At 38.3% G+C, this 21,402-nt stretch overlaps 2 protein-coding genes and 1 long non-coding RNA gene across 3 annotated transcripts; 2 read left to right on the top strand and 1 right to left on the bottom strand.

The window, feature by feature from the left end:
- Positions 1-264: 264 nt before the first annotated feature.
- On the top strand, positions 265-3,234 carry LOC129719736 (uncharacterized). Its single transcript, XM_055671132.1, has one exon. It carries the CDS (start codon positions 265-267, stop codon positions 3,232-3,234), a length of 2,970 nt encoding a protein of 989 aa, XP_055527107.1.
- Positions 3,235-3,252: 18 nt separating this feature from the next.
- LOC129719737 (uncharacterized) lies at positions 3,253-5,521 on the top strand. Its single transcript, XM_055671133.1, has 2 exons — positions 3,253-4,662; positions 4,745-5,521. The coding sequence occupies exons 1-2, from the start codon at positions 3,253-3,255 to the stop codon at positions 5,519-5,521; spliced, it is 2,187 nt and encodes a 728-aa protein (XP_055527108.1).
- A 5,080-nt stretch (positions 5,522-10,601) lies between these two features.
- Positions 10,602-10,988, bottom strand: LOC129721438 (uncharacterized). Its single transcript, XR_008727393.1, has 3 exons — positions 10,892-10,988; positions 10,770-10,839; positions 10,602-10,707 (listed from the first exon to the last, which is right to left on the bottom strand). It is a non-coding gene; the product is annotated as an uncharacterized LOC129721438 (long non-coding RNA).
- Between the last annotated feature and the right edge of the window lie 10,414 nt (positions 10,989-21,402).

Raw genomic sequence — 21,402 nt, forward strand, 5'->3', positions numbered from 1 at the left:
AATCAAAATCTATCTAACCCTAGAGTCTTAATCGAGAAGATTGAAAGCAGATCGTAAACGAACAAATCTGTTGAAGAATAGCGAAATTACTAAAAGTAAGATACTTAAACAATTCCCCAACTACTTCTATTCAATAAATTATATCCGTAGGATTTTGTAACATCCCCTGTTACCAGCAGGCAGTTAATAAATCTGGTTAATTTCTGGCGACACCCGCGACTATTCTTTTCAACATTTTACAAAATCTTTTATCCGGATTGAGAGATGCCAAAGGATTCCAAAACTGGTAAGAAGACGAGTACAAGCACTAGCTGTTCGTCAAAAATCGCCGCTGATTCCCCTCCTAATGCCCAAATAGATACAAACAACATGCCTGTCGAAAATAAAAAACTCGGTGAGCCTAACAGTGGCACAAGCGGAAGACGGAATCCGCCGCGGAACGGTCGCGCGAATCGGGTATCGAACTGTCAGTTGTGTGCTGAGCTGGATAACGAAAATATGGTTCAGTGTGATAATTGCGACTTGTGGTACCACTTCACGTGCGTAAACGTGACTGATGAAATTCAGAATGCAGATTGGAGTTGCTCCAAGTGTGTGACTGCTAAGGAAAAACAGCGAACGACTCCCGCCGCAGGATGTGGAGATCTGCAACCCTCACGGTCAGCCCCGTCTCAGCGTACTGGAAGTAGCGGTAGAACAGGGCAAAGTGAAGCTAGGAGAAGACTAAAGTTGCAACTGATGATGATCGAGGAGCAAAAAAAGCTCGAACAGAAGTTTTTAGAGAGAAAATTCAAAGCTCTTCTTGAGTATGAAAATGATACTTCAACCGTGATAAGCGATTCCGGTAGACCGGAGGCAATCGTTCAAGCAATCGTGAAAAAGGTTCGCGCCTTACCGTCGCCGAACCTTGACAGGTTAGAGACGGTAGTCAACTTTGCTCTCACTGTGGAGAACCTCGTCGCAACAATTCAAGTGTGTGAGGTGCATGATTTCGTTTACAATGCTTCGCTACGATACGAACTGGTGGAACGGCTACCCTCAGCATTAAAGCTAGATTGGGCTAAGCATTCCAGAGATAAACCCAACCCAAATTTGCTAGACTTTAGCTCATGGCTGTACTCAACAGCAGAAGATGGGAGCGCAGTAATGCCGTCGGGAAGCGGTGAGTCAAGACAACGTTCCTTCAAAAAGGATGGATTCTTGAGCATGCACTCTAAAATCGAGTCGAGCAGTAGCAAACCCTATACGGCGCCAATGCAGACGAAGCAAACCGCTTACAGCGAGTGCGAAAAGCACTGTCCCATATGTAAGAAAGCTTGTGCCAGCGTCCCAAAATGTAAACGCTTTGCGGAGCTGAGTACCGAATCGAAGTGGGCTGCCGTGCGAGAGTGCAAGCTGTGCCGAAAATGCCTACGGAGACACAACGGGTCCTGCAGACAACAAAAGCCGTGCGGTACAAACGGGTGCACCTTCCTTCATCATCCTCTTCTTCACTCCGAAAAACAACAAACTAATAGTTCCCCGACAGTGATCTCCACAAGTTCTACACCACCGACTAACCCGCAGTTAAGTTGTAACATTCATCAGGGCGAATCGCAATTCCTGTTTCGGATACTTCCGGTCATTCTTTATGGACCTTCGAAAACTATTGAATCTTACGCGTTTATCGACGACGGATCCGACATTTCGTTAATGGAACAAGATCTAGCACAAGAGCTAGGTGTTATAGGGCCAATGAAATCGCTATGTCTCGGCTGGACAGGAGGAGCACACCGATTGGAAACCTCTTCAGAGTGCGTAAACCTACATATCTCCAGTTACGGCGAACAACGAAAGAAGTATAAGTTGTCCTTAGTACACACCGTAGAAAGCCTTAAAATTCGGCCGCAAACACTTCGGTACGCCGATATTCAAGCAAAGTATCCATACCTTGCTGGTCTACCCATTTCATCGTACGAGAATGCCTATTCTCGGATTTTGATAGGCGTGGACAACCTCAGTGTCGGAAACGTACAAAAGAGCCGTGAGGGACGTATTCAGGAACCGATAGCCATTAAAATGAGAATCGGATGGACAATCTATGGAAAATGCGCAACCGAAGATAAAATTGAACACTCTGTTAATTATCATTCCGTCAAAGTATGCCAGTGCAATAAAGATCTCGATGAAGATCTGCACCAAATGGTTAAAAGTTTCTTCACACTGGACAGTATTGGTATCAGCGAACCTGTGAAACTCCTGCAGTCAAAAGAGGATGTACGAGCGCAGATGCTGCTCGAAACATTAACGAAACCTGGGAATGGATGGTATGAGTCAGGACTTCTCTGGAAGTACGAAAACGTTCGGCTCCCAGATAGCAAAGAGATGGCTCTTAAAAGGTGGCAATGTCTAGAAAGGCGAATGATGCGTGATCCAGTGTTAGCAGAGGCAGTAAAAGCAAAGATCTATGATCATGTACAGAAGGGATATATCCGTAAACTTTCGGAACAGGAACTGCAAGTGAAACGCTCTCGGGTCTGGTACTTGCCTATGTTTCCGGTTTTAAACGCAAACAAACCAGGAAAAACAAGACTCGTATGGGATGCAGCCGCAACCGCCCACGGGGTTTCGCTGAACTCCGTATTGTTTAAAGGCCCAGATTTACTAACCTCCTTGCTATCGGTATTGATCCAGTTTCGCGAGTATCGGATCGCAATTTGTGGGGACATCCGCGAGATGTATCACCAAGTCCACATTCGCGAAGAGGATCAGCACTGCCAGAGATTTTTTTGGAAAGATGGGACTAACACGAACCCGAGTACATACGTCGTACAGGTAATGACATTTGGAGCCTGCTGCTCACCAAGTACCGCTCAGTACGTAAAAAATACTCATGCGGCAAAATATGAACAAGAATATCCTGCTGCCGTCGAAGCAATCGTAAAGAGACATTATGTCGACGACATGCTTCTAAGTGTAGAATTGGAATCACAAGCGATTCAACTGTCGAAAGAGGTTAAAAAGATACACGCGTCGGCCGGATTTGAAATCCGCAATTGGACAACGAACTCACCAGCAGTTCTGAAAGCGATGCACGAGCCAACAATAGAGGAGAAAAACCTAAGCGGTGAAAATTCATTCGAAAAGATTCTCGGGCTATGGTGGGACACCTCATCAGATTGTTTTACGTTTAAAATTTCACCTCGCATAGACAAGCTTCTACTATCTGAACGACGTCGACCAACTAAACGGTAGGTCCTTCGAACTCTCATGATGGTGTTCGACCCGCTAGGGCTCATAGGGCACTTTCTAATGGTTTTAAAAACACTTCTTCAAGAAATCTGGCGCGCTTCGATCGACTGGGACGACTTAATCGATGACTCACACCTTAGCAAGTGGACAACGTGGTGTTCAGCACTACCAGAAATAACAACCGTGAAAATTCCTCGTTGCTACCGAATGGTGACGTCTACAGCCGACAGTACAACGATCCAGCTACATATATTCGTAGATGCGAGTGAGACTGGCTACGCCGCTATCGCTTACATGAGATATCAGGAAGGAACCGTCGTCGAATGCTCCCTAGTTAGCTCTAAAACAAAAGTTTCGCCTTTGAAATATCTGTCAATCCCGCGCTCTGAGCTGCAAGCTGCGGTTATCGGCGTTAGACTTGCGGAAACCGTTTCTAAATCATTGTCCATTAGAGTGAAGGAACGCTTCCTTTGGGCGGACTCGAAGGACGTACTATGCTGGCTGAAATCCGACCATCGGCGCTATAACCAGTACGTCGCGTTCAGAGTTAGCGAGATACTGGAGGCATCTGATATACGCGAATGGAACTGGATATCGACCAAACAGAATGTCGCGGACGAGGGAACAAAGTGGAAAGGCCGTCCGGATTTGTCCGCCTCTAGTCGCTGGTTCCAGGGCCCAGCGTTCCTACGGAAATCACTCGAAGACTGGCCCATTTCAGATAATCATATTGGCAGTACAACCGAAGAACTTCGTCCTCACTTACTGTATCACACCAGGATCGAAGAATCAGTTATTAATTTTAATCGCTTCTCAGATTGGCAGAAGTTACTACGTTGTACCGCTCGTGTTTTTCGCTGGGTGCACAACATGAGGCGTAACAAGAAGGAACGAAGAGATGGACCACTCAAACAAGAAGAACTAATCGAAGCTGAATGTTATCTGTTTCGCGTAGCGCAGGCATCAACCTACATCGACGAAATCGCCATCCTCTCCAGAAACTCAAATGAAAGCACTCCTAACAAGTCAATACCTAGAGGCAGCCAGCTTTACCAACAGTGCGCATTCCTAGACACTAACAGTGTGTTAAGAGTTCGTGGTAGAACACAAGCCTGTCCTTTTATCGCCAGCGACGCCGCTCAACCGATAATCCTTCCGCGAAACCATCCAGTCACCCAACTCATCATTTTCGACTACCACAAGCGGTTCAACCATCAAAATCATGAAACAACAATAAATGAAATACGGCAGCGCTTTCGTATTTTCAGACTTAAAGCCATATACAACAATATCCGCAAAGAATGTCAAGAATGTAAAAACACTCGTGCCTTACCTCAACCGCCAGCAATGAGCGACTTACCTCCACAACGACTCGCTGCATTTACTAGACCGTTTACATACATGGGGTTGGACTATTTCGGTCCCATGACTGTAAGCATCGGAAGGCGAACCGAAAAACGGTGGGGGGTCCTTGCCACTTGCCTTACAACTCGCGCTATCTACCTAGAAATAGCTCACACTGACGACCGATTCGTGCATCCTAGCGATACGCAATATTATGGCTAGAAGAAGCGTGCCAGCCACTATCTTCAGCGACAGAGGCACGAACTTTCAGGGAAGTAGCAAAGAATTACGAGAAGCTTTGAGAACCGTGAACCAAGAGCAACTTGTAAAAGAATTCACGACACCAGACACAGAATGGACCTTCATCCCACCGGCTTCACCACACATGGGGGGCGCATGGGAGCGCTTAATCCGTAGCGTTAAGTCTAACCTCTGTAAACTGCAATGGAGAAGGCTTCCGACTGACGAAGTACTTAATAGCACGCTCCTGGAGATAGAAAACGTGATCAACTCACGGCCACTGACAAACATCCCTTTGGAAGACGACGAATCACCGGTTTTAACACCTAACCATTTCTTGCTGGGATCATCAAACGGACTTAAGGCATGGGTACCGTATGACGACAATCCTGTGGTACTTCGAAATAGCTGGAAACAGTCACAACTGATAGCCAACGAATTCTGGCGATGGTGGCTGAGAGATTACTTACCCGTTATCACTCGACGCACCAAGTGGTTCACCAAGGCAAAACCAATCGAGATAGGCGACGTTGTAGTCATCGCGGACCCAAAGGGTCCCCGTAATAGCTGGCCATTGGGACGAATAATCGGAGTGAAATCAGGAGCAGACGGGCAAGTAAGAAGCGCCACAGTGCAAACTAACCAGGGCATATACGAGAGACCAGCGGTGAAGCTCGCCGTACTCGACGTGGGCGTCAAGGACTAATGCGCTTCAGAGTGGACCTTTGCGTATTCGGGGGGGAGTGTAAGCACGCCCGTCGAATTCGGCAAACCCCAAATCGTCGAACATCTTTATCGACACTCATGACGTCTGTCATACATGCCAAAGCCTGCATTACCACCGGGAATCTGTCATCGCCTCTGACTTGCGAAAATTAAAGGAAAAGGAGAAGTCTAACATGCAGTCTACCCACTCTATACTTACCATTAAATTAGTGCATAACTTAAATCTACTACTTGAAATTATCGTTTGTTTAAATCTAATACTTAACCTAGCTAATTGATAATATTTAACCCACCTAGTTGATCTGCATCAACGCTAAAATCAGCATACGGTGAGTCCAATCCTAATTAGTTAATTCTACAAACACGTGCAATAATGAGTACTCTTATAGCTACATCTACGACTAGTTGAGGCTTAAAATTATTGGCAAATACTTACCAAAGGGTAAGGAATGTGAAAGCTTTCTAATTAAATTTCTACTATAAAATCAAAATCTATCTAACCCTAGAGTCTTAATCGAGAAGATTGAAAGCAGATCGTAAGCGAACAAATCTGTTGAAGAATAGCGAAATTACTAAAAGTAAGATACTTAAACAATTCCCCAACTACTTCTATTCAATAAATTATATCCGTAGGATTTTGTAACATCCCCTGTTACCAGCAGGCAGTTAATAAATCTGGTTAATTTCTGGCGACACCCGCGACTATTCTTTTCAACAAGTATTCTACTTCAAAAACCTGAATTAATCCACCTAGCAGTGCAGAAACCTTTGTTATACTAACTATTACTACACATAAACTTACTATGCCAGTAAACCATGAATCGTTTAAAATTTAATTTTAAAGATAGTTTTCCAGAGGATGAACCAAATACGATCATTGAACCAAACCTCGACGCAGTTTTCGCAAATATTGTGAATGTCATCACTGGAGTCCGCATTATGTTTTTTCTACCCCAAACCATTTTTTAAGCTGTCTGGAATAGAAACAATTTATAAATTTTTGACATAACCGAACGACCAGAAACAATAAAGATAACAATGATGCAGATTTCATTCTAGAACAGCAAATAGGTTTGTCTCTTCATTGCAATACTATTGATATAATTCCTCATAATCCAATCTAAAATATCACAATGGCTTTGTTTTTAAAAACCACAAAATCTAGAAAAGAACATAGTGATTGTAGATCGTGAATTAGCATCGAATATTTCCTACGATTTGCAGCAAAGTTCAACAAACTTGCTCTCAAGAAATTATAGTTCAGAATCATACAGGAACGCGTTAAATGCTTTGTTACCGTATAAAAGTTACATGAATCATACGTGTGATTATTTCAAGTAATCAACAAAAATCTTGATAAAATCTGTAAGGATCAAATGCTAATAGATTTCATTGAAATTCATATAACTACTTTTGAAAGTTGTTTGTTTAATTCTATTCCACATGTATGATTTGAAAATGAAGGTTTTTCGCAAGACTTAAGGATTCTGGCTTTTTAAAGTGTATTCGAGAACGTTACTCTTTTTCAAGGCCTAGGCTGTATGGTAAAATCCAAAACAATTTCAGAACTTTATGAAACTTGCTGCGACAACGACAAGTGAGATAACATGGATACTCTGTTTGCACTGACTTTTATATTAGAAAGCAATATTTATAATACACAAAAGCGTAGTGTATCAGGTGAGTAAGAAGCGGACTTAAATAAGCATTCCGGTTCCCTCTGAAATATATTGAAAACTATTACAAAAGGTCAATTAATTTACACCACTTAGGACGCACTACACAGAGTATGAAACACAGCAAAGATATCTTTTACTCTTGGTTTCTTTTGAGAAATAAATAGCGGTTGAAAAAAAAGAGATCGAGAGAAAAAGAGAGAAGGGGAGATAGAAAAAAAAGAAAGATAGAGACGGAAATGATCTAAAATGTACAATATCTTATGTTTAAACATTCTGATTTAAATATTCCAACATTCAAGCAACTAATAAAAAAACCTAAATTAATTCACCAAGTGGTACAGAAACCTTTGCTATACTAACTATAATTGTATACTTATTAGGCTGCCTATAATCGCATATCAGTCCCATCTTCATTTTCATCAAGTCTTATTTTTTCAATCGAGAACCAATTTTTAAATGCTGGATAGAAGCAACATATTTTTTTTAATAAACAGAAACAGTAAATAGTAATAGATAACAAAGATGCTGATTTCATACTAGAACAGCAAATATGTATGTTAGTTCGTGGCAGTTCTAATTTTTTAATTCCCCATAATCCAGGTTTGAATACCACATTCGCATTATTTTCAGAAATCGCAGGACCTAGAATTATGAATCAGCATCAAGTCTTTTTTACGAATTGAAGCAAACTTCTACTAACCACAGATCAGCATTACAAAGAAAAAAATATAACCATTGACGAAAGTGGTCAATTCAATTCTATCTCAAATGCATGATCCACAACATACCACATAGGGATGTAAATAAAAAAAACTATTAACGAAAAGGGGACGAAATATGTCCCTTTTTAAATGCTTATAAATCGGTTTGTTTTCAACCGATTTTCTTCATTTTTGCAGCAATTGTTTGGAAAATTATACACGCATCCACCCAAATGTAGAAAATTGTTGATTGATTATGCAAACTATTGTACTATTGATAATTGTCAAGCCTTGTTTAAACGAAAATTACGTCCTCTGATTGGTCGTTACATGATTGCTTCCCAAGCACGGTCGACAGAATCATATGACTGCAATTATTGATAGCATATCAGACAGTTTTGAACAATTTCTTAAGGTTTTTACATGGTATGTGATATTCTGAGTGATATTTGGTACATTAATTGTTTAAAAGTGAAGCAAACTGTGACAGCAGAGAAAGTAGTTTTGGGATAAACGGTACAGAAATAGATGTTCGTAACGCTTGAAGGCTACCATAACATTCCCTTGGTTATCCATGTATCTTAACTCCCCCACTGTTGGGGCAGCACAAAGGTTGCGATCAGCAACCGATTTTGAACAGCAAAATGCCTTTTTTCAAGGCAGATAAACAAGTAATTGAAGGGTGAAAATTTCCTAGCATCAACACAAGCAAACATTCTTCGCGGGATCCTAGCAATCAAATTCTGTTGTAGTTTATTTAGTTAATACCTCCACTGTTGGGACAGCACAAAGGCTGCGATCAACATAACCGATTTTGAATAACAAACTGCCCTGTTAGAACGCATTCACAAGGGCAGTTAATTCAAATATGCAGTACTGATATAAAGTCGATTCTATCAATCAGCATGAACAGAATTGCGTCGTCTCTCAACTGCCAAGTTGCAACATGAAATCGCTTGATGTTACAAACCGCAATAAGATACGGGTTGAAACCGTTGCGTGTGTGAGAGCACCATCGGTGTTTATTCGCTGGAAACAAATATCAAATGCGAATTGTGGAATAATTCGTCTAAAGAACATTAGAGAATTAGACAACTGAACAGAAAAGCGTGGCCTATTACGTAGCACCCTTCGGCTATAAATGAGTGTTTCTGGGAAAACTAGCTACATTCATTAGTCGGAAGGTGAACTGGATGGACCGTCCACAACGTTGACAGCAGTAGCAGTAGATATCGGCACTCAGCAGTTGAGCAGTAACAGACCATAGCAACGGGTCGCGCCTGTCAAATTAAACACTTGCCCTGTGGTTGGTTGCCACGTCTCAGAACCAGCGCGGTTCTTCTCAGTGTGTGTCGCCAGACTACCATTATTCCCCCACTGTTGGGGCAACATGAAGATTGCCATCAGGAAATTCAATTTCGGAAATCAAAATGTATGATGATATGAATGAAAATGTATGCGATTTGTGATTAACTGGTCTAATAAGCATAAAGTAATAGGTAGTTAGTATAACAAAGGTTTCTGCACCACTAGGTGGATTAATTCAAGTTTTTTCAAAATGTTTGCATGCTAAAATAAATATTTCATCGGGTATGGATTCAGGAGACCTTACCGCAAAAATGTAGAGCTCAAAATTTGAAGAATGGTTTTGTTGTTTTATTTTTTATGAAAATACGTAGTTTTGTGATTTTGTACTGAAATATTTTGGAAATTCCAAAATTCATTCTCACATACCATATTTCATCCACCTGACATGATTTGATACATGGAGCAATTGATACGTATGAAAATTTCTAGTGTTTGCTCAATTTGTTTGAAAAAATAGAAAAAAACACAGACATATTTGCATCTCACGAAAGCGGGGAGGGGTACAGAGGGCTGGCACCTTTACCAAAACTTAGAGCAACTGTTCCCCTTGAATAAAATTCAAAGTTTTCCCAAATCGGCCGTTCCAGTGCTGAGAACGAGCATTTTCAAAAAACAAGTTCCGTCCCGGGTCTTTACGGGTTAATAGTGTGCGTAGTTCTACGTCAGTTATGCGGTCGTGTCTTGGATACAACCTCCTACTTTTTTACGTTTTTTGCATCTGCAATATCTGCATCGCTAATTGTGTTACATTTGCACACTGTGGGATCAGGTTTTGCTTCAATGCTCCCCGAAAGCTATAAAAGCTTCTTATTTTTCGCAAATCTGGGTTCAACGTACAATTGATTATATATTTCAAAAAAAGTGTGGACGGAAGCTTCGCAAGCAAGAAAAGAAGCTAAGTAAGCATTGGCATTTGCTCTAAAATTAATTTATTTACACCAGTTAAGACGCACTACGAAAAGTGTAAAAATTATGCAAAGTTGTCGATGATTGTTGCTTTCCTTTGAGAAATAAATAGCAATACGAAAACAGATGGAAAGAGAAGAAGGAAAAGCATGGAGAGAGATATAAATTATCCAGAAAGTAAAATATCTCATGTCTAAAATATACTTTGGTCAAAACTCTACAGTTCAAGCAACCAATAAAAAATCGCACTCAGTATGATTTTCAAAGAGCTCCGGGGCTTTCATTTGAGCATGCGAACATCGTACATGCGTACTGTAAAAAGGGTGTTTATTTTTTGTTATTTTTTTTGTTCGATTTTGATATACTACACATATAAACAACATATTTTCACATCTATACATACAGGCACACATTCACATACTTACAGAAATTGTTCAGTTCATCGATCTTAGTCGATTGGTATACAACACATGGCCCTCCGTGCCATTCATTTTGCTTAAAAAGTTAAATGTCTAAAATAAAAAATACTCTTTAATCAATAATTTAAAATCTAAGCCACTAATCGGAAATCCACTCGGTAGCATTCTGGAGGGGAACAGTAGCTTTCGTTTGCGTATAAGATCATCAAAATCGGATATTGCGTTCTGTAAGAAAGGTGCGTTAGTTTTTTTTACATACATACACACACACACATACACACGAATAGACATTGCTCAGTTCGTCGAGCTGAGTCGAATGGTATATACGGTTCGGCCCTCCGGATCTTGGATCTATTTTGCCGACCGATTTTATAACCTTTGTTTATTATAACAAAGGTAAAACTATGCATAATTTATATATGTGCTCTCCGTTCGAAAAAAAGGAACGGCGAGATTTTCGTATCTATAGCAACACAAGCAAAAAAACAGAAAAGAGCAAAAATATTAGAATTGACGTTTCTATGTTGTACTCGATGTTATAACTCATAGCACGTTGTGACGCAGATGTCGGTCGTCGAGTAAATGCCATTTGAAACGGTATTGTTGACCGGCGCAAGATGTCAATTTGGAGTTCTACGTCATGATTGTTAACAAAAAAGAAACCGTTTAGGGTGAAACCTCATTGAATCCAAAAATGGCCGACTTTGAACCACCACTTCGAATTTTCAAAAGCACAAGACTCGAAAATACTTATTGCGTTCCCTATGAAAATTCTATTTTATGTTTGCGTCACCACAGCAAACATAAAATAGCATTTTCACAGGGAACGCATTAACTATTTCCGAGTCTTGTGCTTTCGAAAATTCGAAGTGGTGACTCGAAGTCGGCCATTTTTGGACTCAATGAGGTTTCACCTTAAACCTGAGGCTCAAACCACAGACTAACAGACGTAACACTGGAACCTAACTCCATCGCCAAAAAAAAAACGATCATTTCAAATTTCCAATCGAATTGAAGTTATCACGCGATAACTCCGTCTGGGGCGCTGTCATGCAATCTCATACATATTTTGTGGTTCCCAATTTGACACATCCATGTACGCTGGCGCTGGTATAGGGAAACAAGACACAGCGCGAACACGGCAGAAAGTGGTGCTAGTGTTACTAACGTAAAGTACTTGTATTATCCAAACGATGATTCTATTGAAAATTTGTTCGAAGTGTTATATCTGTTAGTCTGCGCTCAAACCATCTCCGTACCTTACTGTATTCAATTGCTAGCGGGGTTATTTTAACTTACGGTATGGAATGTATCATAGTCATCGATGGATGATACGTTCGATTTTAAGGATATTAAAGATGCAGATTCTCCGGTAACCCTGAGACGGTAAATTTAGCGCCTGCAGGATCAATTTTGCATAATGGTGATAAAAAGCATTAAAAACATTCAAGTATTTTCCGTGTGAAAAACTATTTGCTGAACACAAAACAGTAAATGAATGTTTGCTGAAAATCAGCGTGCAAATCGATGTGTCAAAAATGTTAACGTCAAACTGTAAAATCCGGCAAACCGCTTCGAAGTGTGAAGCTCATACGGGATCATAGCTAAGTTTCCGACAGCAGATACTGAATCTTAGCTAAATTATCATTGTACAGTAAGGCAACTTAATACAAAGGCTGGCTAAGCAAAAAAAGTGTGGATAAATGCGACTTAATTTTGCCTTAATTTTTCCATTTTTTATTTGAGGCCGTCCATAAAGCACGTGACCTAATTTTTATTGATTTTGGCACTTTTCCCCTTACTTTTATATTAAGTAGAATTATATCTTCGATTACAAGTAACGCCACAGGGCGTCCTCCTCACAGAAACAAATTACGTAGCTTTGGCACAACCCCTCAAATCAACCATATTTTGCGATAAAAAGATTTTTTTAAAGTTAAAACAAAATAGGTAATACACACTAACTACAAATCAACTTTTTCTTTGACGCCAAAAAATCTAAGCTATCATTGAAGCTGCGGAGCTTTTTCAAGTAGGTAATGTTTTTTTTAAACATATGTCAAAAAACGTCAGTATGCCAAGCTTCGAAAAGTCATAAAAAAATCAGATCTCATGATATTGCACCCAAATTTTGGATTGAAGCCCTTGAATGCTTAAGCAACAATGGAAAAATATTATGAAACAGCTGACGTAAAAAAAAATCAGGCGGGTGGCCACCGATTCCCCACTGTGCATTGAGATGCTTGGTACGAAGCAAATATGTATATGAGATATGACAGCGATAGCATAGTCTTGGTTTGCACTGTGACCAGGGATGCCGCATGTACAGAAATATCTGTGTTATACCGATTTTTAGATTGAATGGATGACATCGAATCTGTATTCAAAAATTAAAGGTTTTCGACAAATGCAAATGAATTATTAAATTTTTCTCATGTTATAAACAATATCATCTTTGACCTTATTATAATATTTAGATTTCAGTTTGCTGCGATGGTCACATAAAACTCGTAGTTTTTATTTTATTTTACCAGACATGCACTTTTAATAGTGGACCCCTTCCTTATAGTGGACCATCCGCTTGGAACTCTGAGTTCATTAACATTCGTTCACATTCACACTCGGTTCTTGTCTAACTCCGGCCATCATCTCGAGAAACCACATATGATAATCAGTGCATATAACGTGCGAGGTACCCAGGTATTTTTCCAGGACGGGTCGGGTACGGGTCGGGTACGGGTCGGGTTCAAGCAATTTCGGCGTTTTTTTCTTTCAGGTACGGGTCAACTTTTTGGCATTTTCCATTCTAAAGAGCTCAAAATGGCTCAAACCATAGGTTTCATGACTTCAAATGGTAGGTTTTTTGATGCCTAACAACTTGCCCGAAGACATCAAAGAGCTAGGGTGCGCCAAAAAAATACTAGAGCTGTTCAAAGTTGAGTATGTCGAAATTTATTTTGCAAATCATTTTTTCTGCCAACACTGCCAGTGTACCGGCGTCAGTCAGATTTCCATCAGAAGTAACCTCTGAAACACGTTGTAGATTCTATTTGCGCCTAGAATATTGACCTAAATTTGTTTGCTTGGTCTAGGGATACCATCCGTCCTGATTTAGCAGGACATGTCCAGGTTTTGAAGTTCTATTTGGGCGTCCTGATTGTTTTTTTATATTTTAGCATTTGTCCTGATTTTCTTAAGATATTTAATTTTGTTGTGTGGTAATGAGCAGAATTTTTGGAAATTACTTAATAAATGTTTTCGATTCTAGGTCGCAACGCTCACTGCGATCGAATTTTTTTCATTTGTTGAATCTCAGTAGACTGCCTGTGATCGCATAATTGTAACATTCGACATTTTATGGATTTCGTGCTTTTTATTGGGAAATGCTTAGAATAGTATGTACTTTTTACATATGGAAAAATATGCTTATGTTTGTGTGAAAAAAGTCGTAAAAAATACCAAGTTGTTTTGTCACATAGCGTAAATAACCGCATAATTGTCACACTGCTTAACTTTTTCAACTTTTTTGTCGAAAAAGTTTCCATCCAAATCCACATCTGCATCCTTTGGAACTCGGAAGTTATTCTGGTCCGGTAACCAACCACTGGTGATCCGTTTCTGATGTTCAGCTCATGCTTGTTGAATACATGAAAAACTTCTTTTTCCATGTGATATATTCCAAAAGTAGCTTGAAAGTGACGGCATAAATGTATCATTGCAAAAATTTCAACCAATTTGACTTCAAAAGTAATATTCAATGTATACATAGTGTAAAGTAGTGCTTTCTTCATGATACTAAGTTTAGTTAAAGTGTCTATTTGCGAGAATATATTAGTAACAATGCATTTAAGGTCAAAATATAAAAGTGCGAATTGCTCGAACAACCAATTTTGCAAATGTTACCAATATGCGATTATGGGCAGTAGAGTAATGAGAAGAATCTTTCACGCGTTGACCGTTACCATAAAGCATCTGGAATTTGAAACAGTTTACGTGTGTTGAATTTTTAAAATATATACTAATGCGTAACAATAGGGTGTTTTAGGGGTATGTATGTTATTTTTTCTTTTGATATGAAATGTCAAAAGAAATACATAGTCTACTGACTTTTCTTAACTTAAACAGCAAAACTATTGAAAAAATATATTTCGAATTTCAACAACTGGAAGTGGTTTTAAGACATACCCCACCGTCAAGAAATCATGACACAGGCCAGGTCATTTTTCAAATATCTTCACACTCCACAAAACAATGTCTTTATACATAGGAAATCTGTAAACACGGTCTCCGTTAAAAGTTTACAAAACTTCCAGTGACACATTAAATCAAGTGCGGTTAATCAACCGACTATTAGGCTTCCACTTATTCACACGCGCTCAAAGGTTTTTAATCCATCCCTGTCATGATACGCAAACCAGGGTTATATTTCTCACAAGCCAGCAGCAGAAATGTCACTTTGCTAACTATCAGGGTTATATTCCCCAAAAGCCAGCAACAGCAATGTCACTCTGTGCCAGGGTTGATATTTGTTGACACTCTTGAGTGAAAGTGAAAACAAGCATACATAAACGTTATTTTTTTACAATCCTTTCAGAGTTCAATTTCTCGCTTTTTGCATGGAAGTGAACTGTCAAAACACCTCATTACATTTCACGCGATGGAAGCAAGACAACAAAATCAGTTTATCACGTCTTAACGAAGATTGCGATTTTGACGTGGGACTACGTCTTTGTTTTTTATACTGGGATGCATTCTGTAAAACTGGAAATGAAACTGGCAAATGTTGCGTCAGATTTCAAACGTTAATAACAGCATAACCACATGATGGATAACAATAACCAATATGTTGTTGGATAGATAAAATGTATAACAATTTTGTAATATGCTAGTTATCACTCTAATTTCATTGCTAAGCGGGTAAATTGATAAAAAGATTCAATAACAAATTTACGCGTATAATGAACCAATTACATGCGAGCATTCCTAGCACAGACGACGTGAATGGACACCATCCGTTCCCTGTGATATTCTTTGTATCAATAACGAAATAAAAATTGTCAGAGTCTCCCCGTCCCAATAGGTCAATTTATGTTTGCTTCCATGAACGTAGACTAATTTGATGTCTCGAAGGTAAAGGTTTTTCGAAAAGTTTGAAAACAATCCCCTTTCCTTGAACAATTTCTAAACCTGCTTTCAGAATCTTATAAAAACTGATGTCTTGAAAGAAAACATGCCGGTAAAAGCAACAGTACCAGTGGAGTAAAAAGCCGCAGGTCTCTCATCGTCTATGATTGCAGCGGTACTCTTCTATTCGTACATTTCAGCGGTACACTCCTATTCGTACTGCAGCGGTACTATTTGTATAGCAGTGGTACACTTTTGTTCGTACATTTATATACGTGTGCAAGCGAAGAAAAAACGGCAATGCTGCTGTTGATGGTGATTGAAAGTTTATCTCATAAATATGATTACCATCAAATTACTCAACAAGAATTGTAAATTTTTGCAACGGATATTTATTTAATTTTATCTTCGATATTCACTAAATAATCGTGACCGGATAGTATCGAAAGAGTAAATTTCTAAATATTCTAAATATATATATATATATATATATATATATATATATATATATATATATATATATATATATATATATATATATATATAAATATATATATAAATATATATATATATATATATATATATATATATATATATATATATATATATATATATATATATATATATATATATATATATATATATATATATATATATATATATATATATATATATATATATATATATATATATATATATATATATATATATATATATATATTTATATATTAATAAAAGAGTAAGAGCCTGCTTGTGATTTTTTTGTTTATTTACTAAGATTTATTCAGAATCTCTTTTTAGATTTCAAAATTGTTAGATGATATGTTATTATTCTAAGCTTTACCATAATAAACGTATATTGGCTGTCTTCGTAATACAGCAAATGTAGTTGTTGGTAAATGAAAAAAAATTGTCAAGCAAAAAACAAAAATGTTATTGCGGATTGCTACGAGTTTTTGCTGGAACTTGTTATTAATTTTTTTAACATATCTTCTTATGTTTGCCAATTAATTAACCTTTGTAAGAGCTTCCATATTATTTTTTAAGTAAGATCCATACTATAAATTTGATTTAACTCTGATGTTAAATAAGACAAAACCATTCATTATGATAACGTAAGTATTATTAGATTTGGTTTTTGAGGATATAGAGTTAATTCTGACTTTGACGCATTACGAGAAATTTTTGGTGCTTCTGCTACAAGCACGATATGCTTGTGCCTTGTCAATTACATGTTGTTTGCACAAAAAAATACTACAGGCATTATATCGTCAAATATAAACGATTTTCCTTCGAGTGTTATTGAATATATTTCAAAAATTGATATCCAGGGGAGGCTGAAAATAAAAATACGTACAGTCGTTGAGCAAACACATTGATTCTATCTGCAGACTCTGTATATTTTGTAACTAAAAATCCCCAAATTACAGTGTTTAGTCCCACGTCACCATTTCATACAACCCGAGGGCTGTATACCTTGTAGTATTTTTTATTCCACGGGGTTAGAACCATTCAACTTCCGGGTGGAATAAAAAACGATTTCGGTCTACGATCTAAAGCCTTGCGGTGGTATGCGTGCGACCATGTGCGATGTAAACATAATGCTGTCAAAATACTTTTTCCGCAAAGAGCTAAGTGGATTTTCACCTACGCACACTAGTAAACGTGTAAACCCGTGTAGAGTTGCTTTTATTTCCTCCAAACTGTACATCATCGCATCTCGTTACTTCGACTTTTTACCACTTTTTACCATTTTTGGTCGGTTATGTTTAGCAACTTCTTCCGATTCATGATCACGAATGAAAAATTTATTAAGAAACGAGTTTAGAACTTATAATAAGTGTTCAACTAATTATTTGTCCATCTGCTAAAAACATAGCATTGCAAACAAAAGAGCGATTTGTAAATATTTTCCACATGAGTGGCACTAACTCATTCGTACGTAAATAGGTCTATATTCGTATATTTTTCAACTAAGTCGATGACAAAATTCGCCACCCGACGTCTGCTTGTTCTCGGAATCCAAATCTGAATCCGATTCCATTAATTCCATAACAAACTTATTTGCTGCAGCAATTATTTCTCGTTTGCGTTTCATGATTTCACTTGCACAGAGTGACGAATCACATTTTTCTTTTGTTTTCAGCAGTCTTGTCCACTTACTCATCTTTGTGCATTTATCAACACATAAATTGCATCACATCAGTTTTTTAGTAGGCATTGTGATGAGCAAGAAAAAAAGCACAACCTTATTGAGCGATGCCTTTGCGCGTAGGGAGTGTGGAATATAACTACACACATGAGTAGGCGAGCCAAAGCTGCGTGCTGTTGAGTAAATTTACTGTGCCTGGGCTAAATTTCTCATAGACCTGCACCGTGATAGTAAAAAAACTCAGTGAGCATTACACAGTGAGTATAGCGCAGAGCCCTACGTAAACGCTACAGAACAGGTTATTAAGGAAACAGACAGAAGAGTTTCCCCAGCTAGAATTTTCATCATAGTGCCCTTCTCAATGAGCAATAAATGTGCGCTATCTACATTTTATCAGTCGCAATCGAGAAAGTCTCTCTGCGGGAGCTTTATGCACTTACTCTTTACAATACAAGCTTTCTGATGTTGCGTATTTTGCTTTCTTCACACAGTGTGCATTTGCTTTTAGCGCGCGAAAAAAATAATCAACTCATCCGTTTTTTTCAACATGCTTCAGTGTTCTGTGCAAATTATATGAGGCTATTTGTTACACACGATGAGTATGCCAAGACTGGTTTTCAGCATCATCCGCGTGTTTTGACCGTTTTGACAGATACGATGTAATAGTATTGGTGAACTCACTCGCAAAACTGAGAAAAGTTACAGTGCGAACCTGTCTGTTTTGCAGGCGCTTCAAGGTCAGTTCTGAGTCAAATTCAAGCGAGTAAAGAAGGGTTTTGACAGCAGTTCGGGCGACTCCAGGTCAAAACGAGGTGAGCTGGTGTAATAAAGAAATTCGCAGCAGATACAGTGGATCTGGTTATTATCCAAAAAAATTATGTAATCTAAGTAAAATAACAGGAGGGTTGTGTGCAAAACCACGACCGCAAGGTTAAAGTAGGATACTTTTACAAGAAAGATAGGCTGCTTGCGTATCAGTCATTTTTTCTAGTAAATAAACGTTGACTAATCAGATCAATCGAATTTCGCGCTTTAACAAGGATTGACCATTTTCAATAATATAGTAAGTTGCTTGCCATGGTTGGGGCTTGAAAATTTTTAAATTTTAGATGAAATTTTTTCGGATGTCGTGCTCATGACTGAAGGAAAAGATAATTCAGTACGTTCTGAGACACGAAACTAAAGTAAAATTTATAAGTTTTACAAATTTAAAAATGTAAATTAACATCCTGAAAAGGACAATTTGTTGTTCAATTTAGTATGGGATAAGATGCCGATTACATCTTTGCGTTGTTGTCATGACAGTGCGAACAAAGTATTCGTTGTGATAAAGTAAACAGTGAAATGCTGATATAACACTCAAAACTAATGAGTCAAAATGAGTCAACTTTTCATTGAATGCTTTTACTAGTGCCCACTATCACACAGAGACTGCATTTCACTAAAGTGCCTCACTGCATCAGCCGCTATCGGTGCTGAGATCCGCTGCAACTACTTCGCTATCCATAGCCATGCCACAGTTGTGGCCGCTATACACTGCCGTTGGTATCCGCTGTCCCTGCATCAGCTGGCCTAGCTGCTATAGTTGCTGGGATCTGCTGCAAATAGTGCGCTATCCATTGCTACGCCACAGCTGTGGCCGCTTTCCGCCATCGCTGGTATCCACTGCACTGCTAATGCTGCTGCTAAGGGAGGACGACTGCTGTTGTCACTGTCTAGAACTATTATGAGCGGCTTCGACTGAAACAGGCTCTTATTTAGGGATGAAAAACTTATCGATAGGAGTAGGAAATCATCGATAACTATCGATACCCATATCAGTCGATATTTCCAATCCTTACTCTTATTCTGACAAATAGCACATTTCAAATTGCAAGGTCTATGTTTCTGTCGACTGTGCTTGGGAAGCAATCATGTTAACGACCAATCAGATCAATCGAATTTTGCGCATCAACAAGGATTGACCATTTTCAATAATATAGTAAGTTGCTTGTCATGATTGGGACTTGTGCTGCTGCTAAGGGAGGACGTCTGCTGTTGTCGCTGTCTAGAACTATTATGAGCGGCTTCGGCTGAAACAGGCTCTTATATAGGCCAAACAGCATGTTTTCAATTGCAAGGTATATGATTCTGTCGACCGTGCTTGGGAAGCAATCATATAACGACCAATCAGAGGTCGAATTTTTCGTTTTAACAAGGCTTGACTATTTTCAATAGAACAATAGTGTTAATAGTAAAATTACAATTATCTTCTTTTGGGAAGAATCTTAGAAGATTTGCCAATCTATTGCTGCAAGAACGAAGGAAATCCATCGAAAACTAACCGATTTATTAGCCTTTGAAATTGGACATATTTTTCACTTTTTCGGTGTTAGATTTTCATTTCACATCCCTATGCAGCCGAGAAGTATTCTACTTCAAAAACCTGAATTAATCCACCTAGCAGTGCAGAAACCTTTGTTATACTAACTATTACTACACATAAACTTATTGTGCCAGTAAACCATAAATCGTTTAAAATTTAATTTTAAAGATAGTTTTCCAGAGGATGAACCAAATACGATCATTGAACCAAACCTCGACGCAGTTTTCACAAATATTGTGAATGTCATCACTGGAGTCTGCATTATGTTTTTTCTACCCCAAACCATTTTTTAAGCTGTCTGGAATAGAAACAATTTATAAATTTTTGACATAACCGAACGCCCAGAAACAATAAAGATAACAATGATGCAGATTTCATTCTAGAACAGCAAATATGTTTGTCTCTTCATTGCAATACTATTGATATAATTCCTCATAATCCAATCTAAAATACCACAATGGCTTCGTTTTTAAAAACCACAAAATCTAGAAAAGAACATAGTGATTGTAGATCGTGAATTAGCATCGAATATTTCCTACGATTTGCAGCAAAGTTCAACAAACTTGCTCTCAAGAAATTATAGTTCAGAATCATACAGGAACGCGTTAAATGCTTTGTTACCGTATAAAAGTTACATGAATCATACGTGTGATTATTTCAAGTAATCAACAAAAATCTTGATAAAATCTGTAAGGATCAAATGCTAATAGATTTCATTGAAATTCATATAACTACTTTTGAAAGTTGTTTGTTTAATTCTATTCCACATGTATGATTTGAAAATGAAGGTTTTTCGCAAGACTTAAGGATTCTGGCTTTTTAAAGTGTATTCGAGAACGTTACTCTTTTTCAAGGCCTAGGCTGTATGGTAAAATCCAAAACAATTTCAGAACTTTATGAAACTTGCTGCGACAACGACAAGTGAGATAACATGGATACTCTGTTTGCACTGACTTTTATATTAGAAAGCAATATTTATAATACACAAAAGCGTAGTGTATCAGGTGAGTAAGAAGCGGACTTAAATAAGCATTCCGGTTCCCTCTGAAATATATTGAAAACTATTACAAAAGGTCAATTAATTTACACCACTTAGGACGCACTACACAGAGTATGAAACACAGCAAAGATATCTTTTACTCTTGGT

The sequence above is a fragment of the Wyeomyia smithii genome, chromosome 2 (genome assembly GCF_029784165.1).
Source record: "Wyeomyia smithii strain HCP4-BCI-WySm-NY-G18 chromosome 2, ASM2978416v1, whole genome shotgun sequence".
Lineage (NCBI taxonomy): Eukaryota > Metazoa > Arthropoda > Insecta > Diptera > Culicidae > Wyeomyia > Wyeomyia smithii.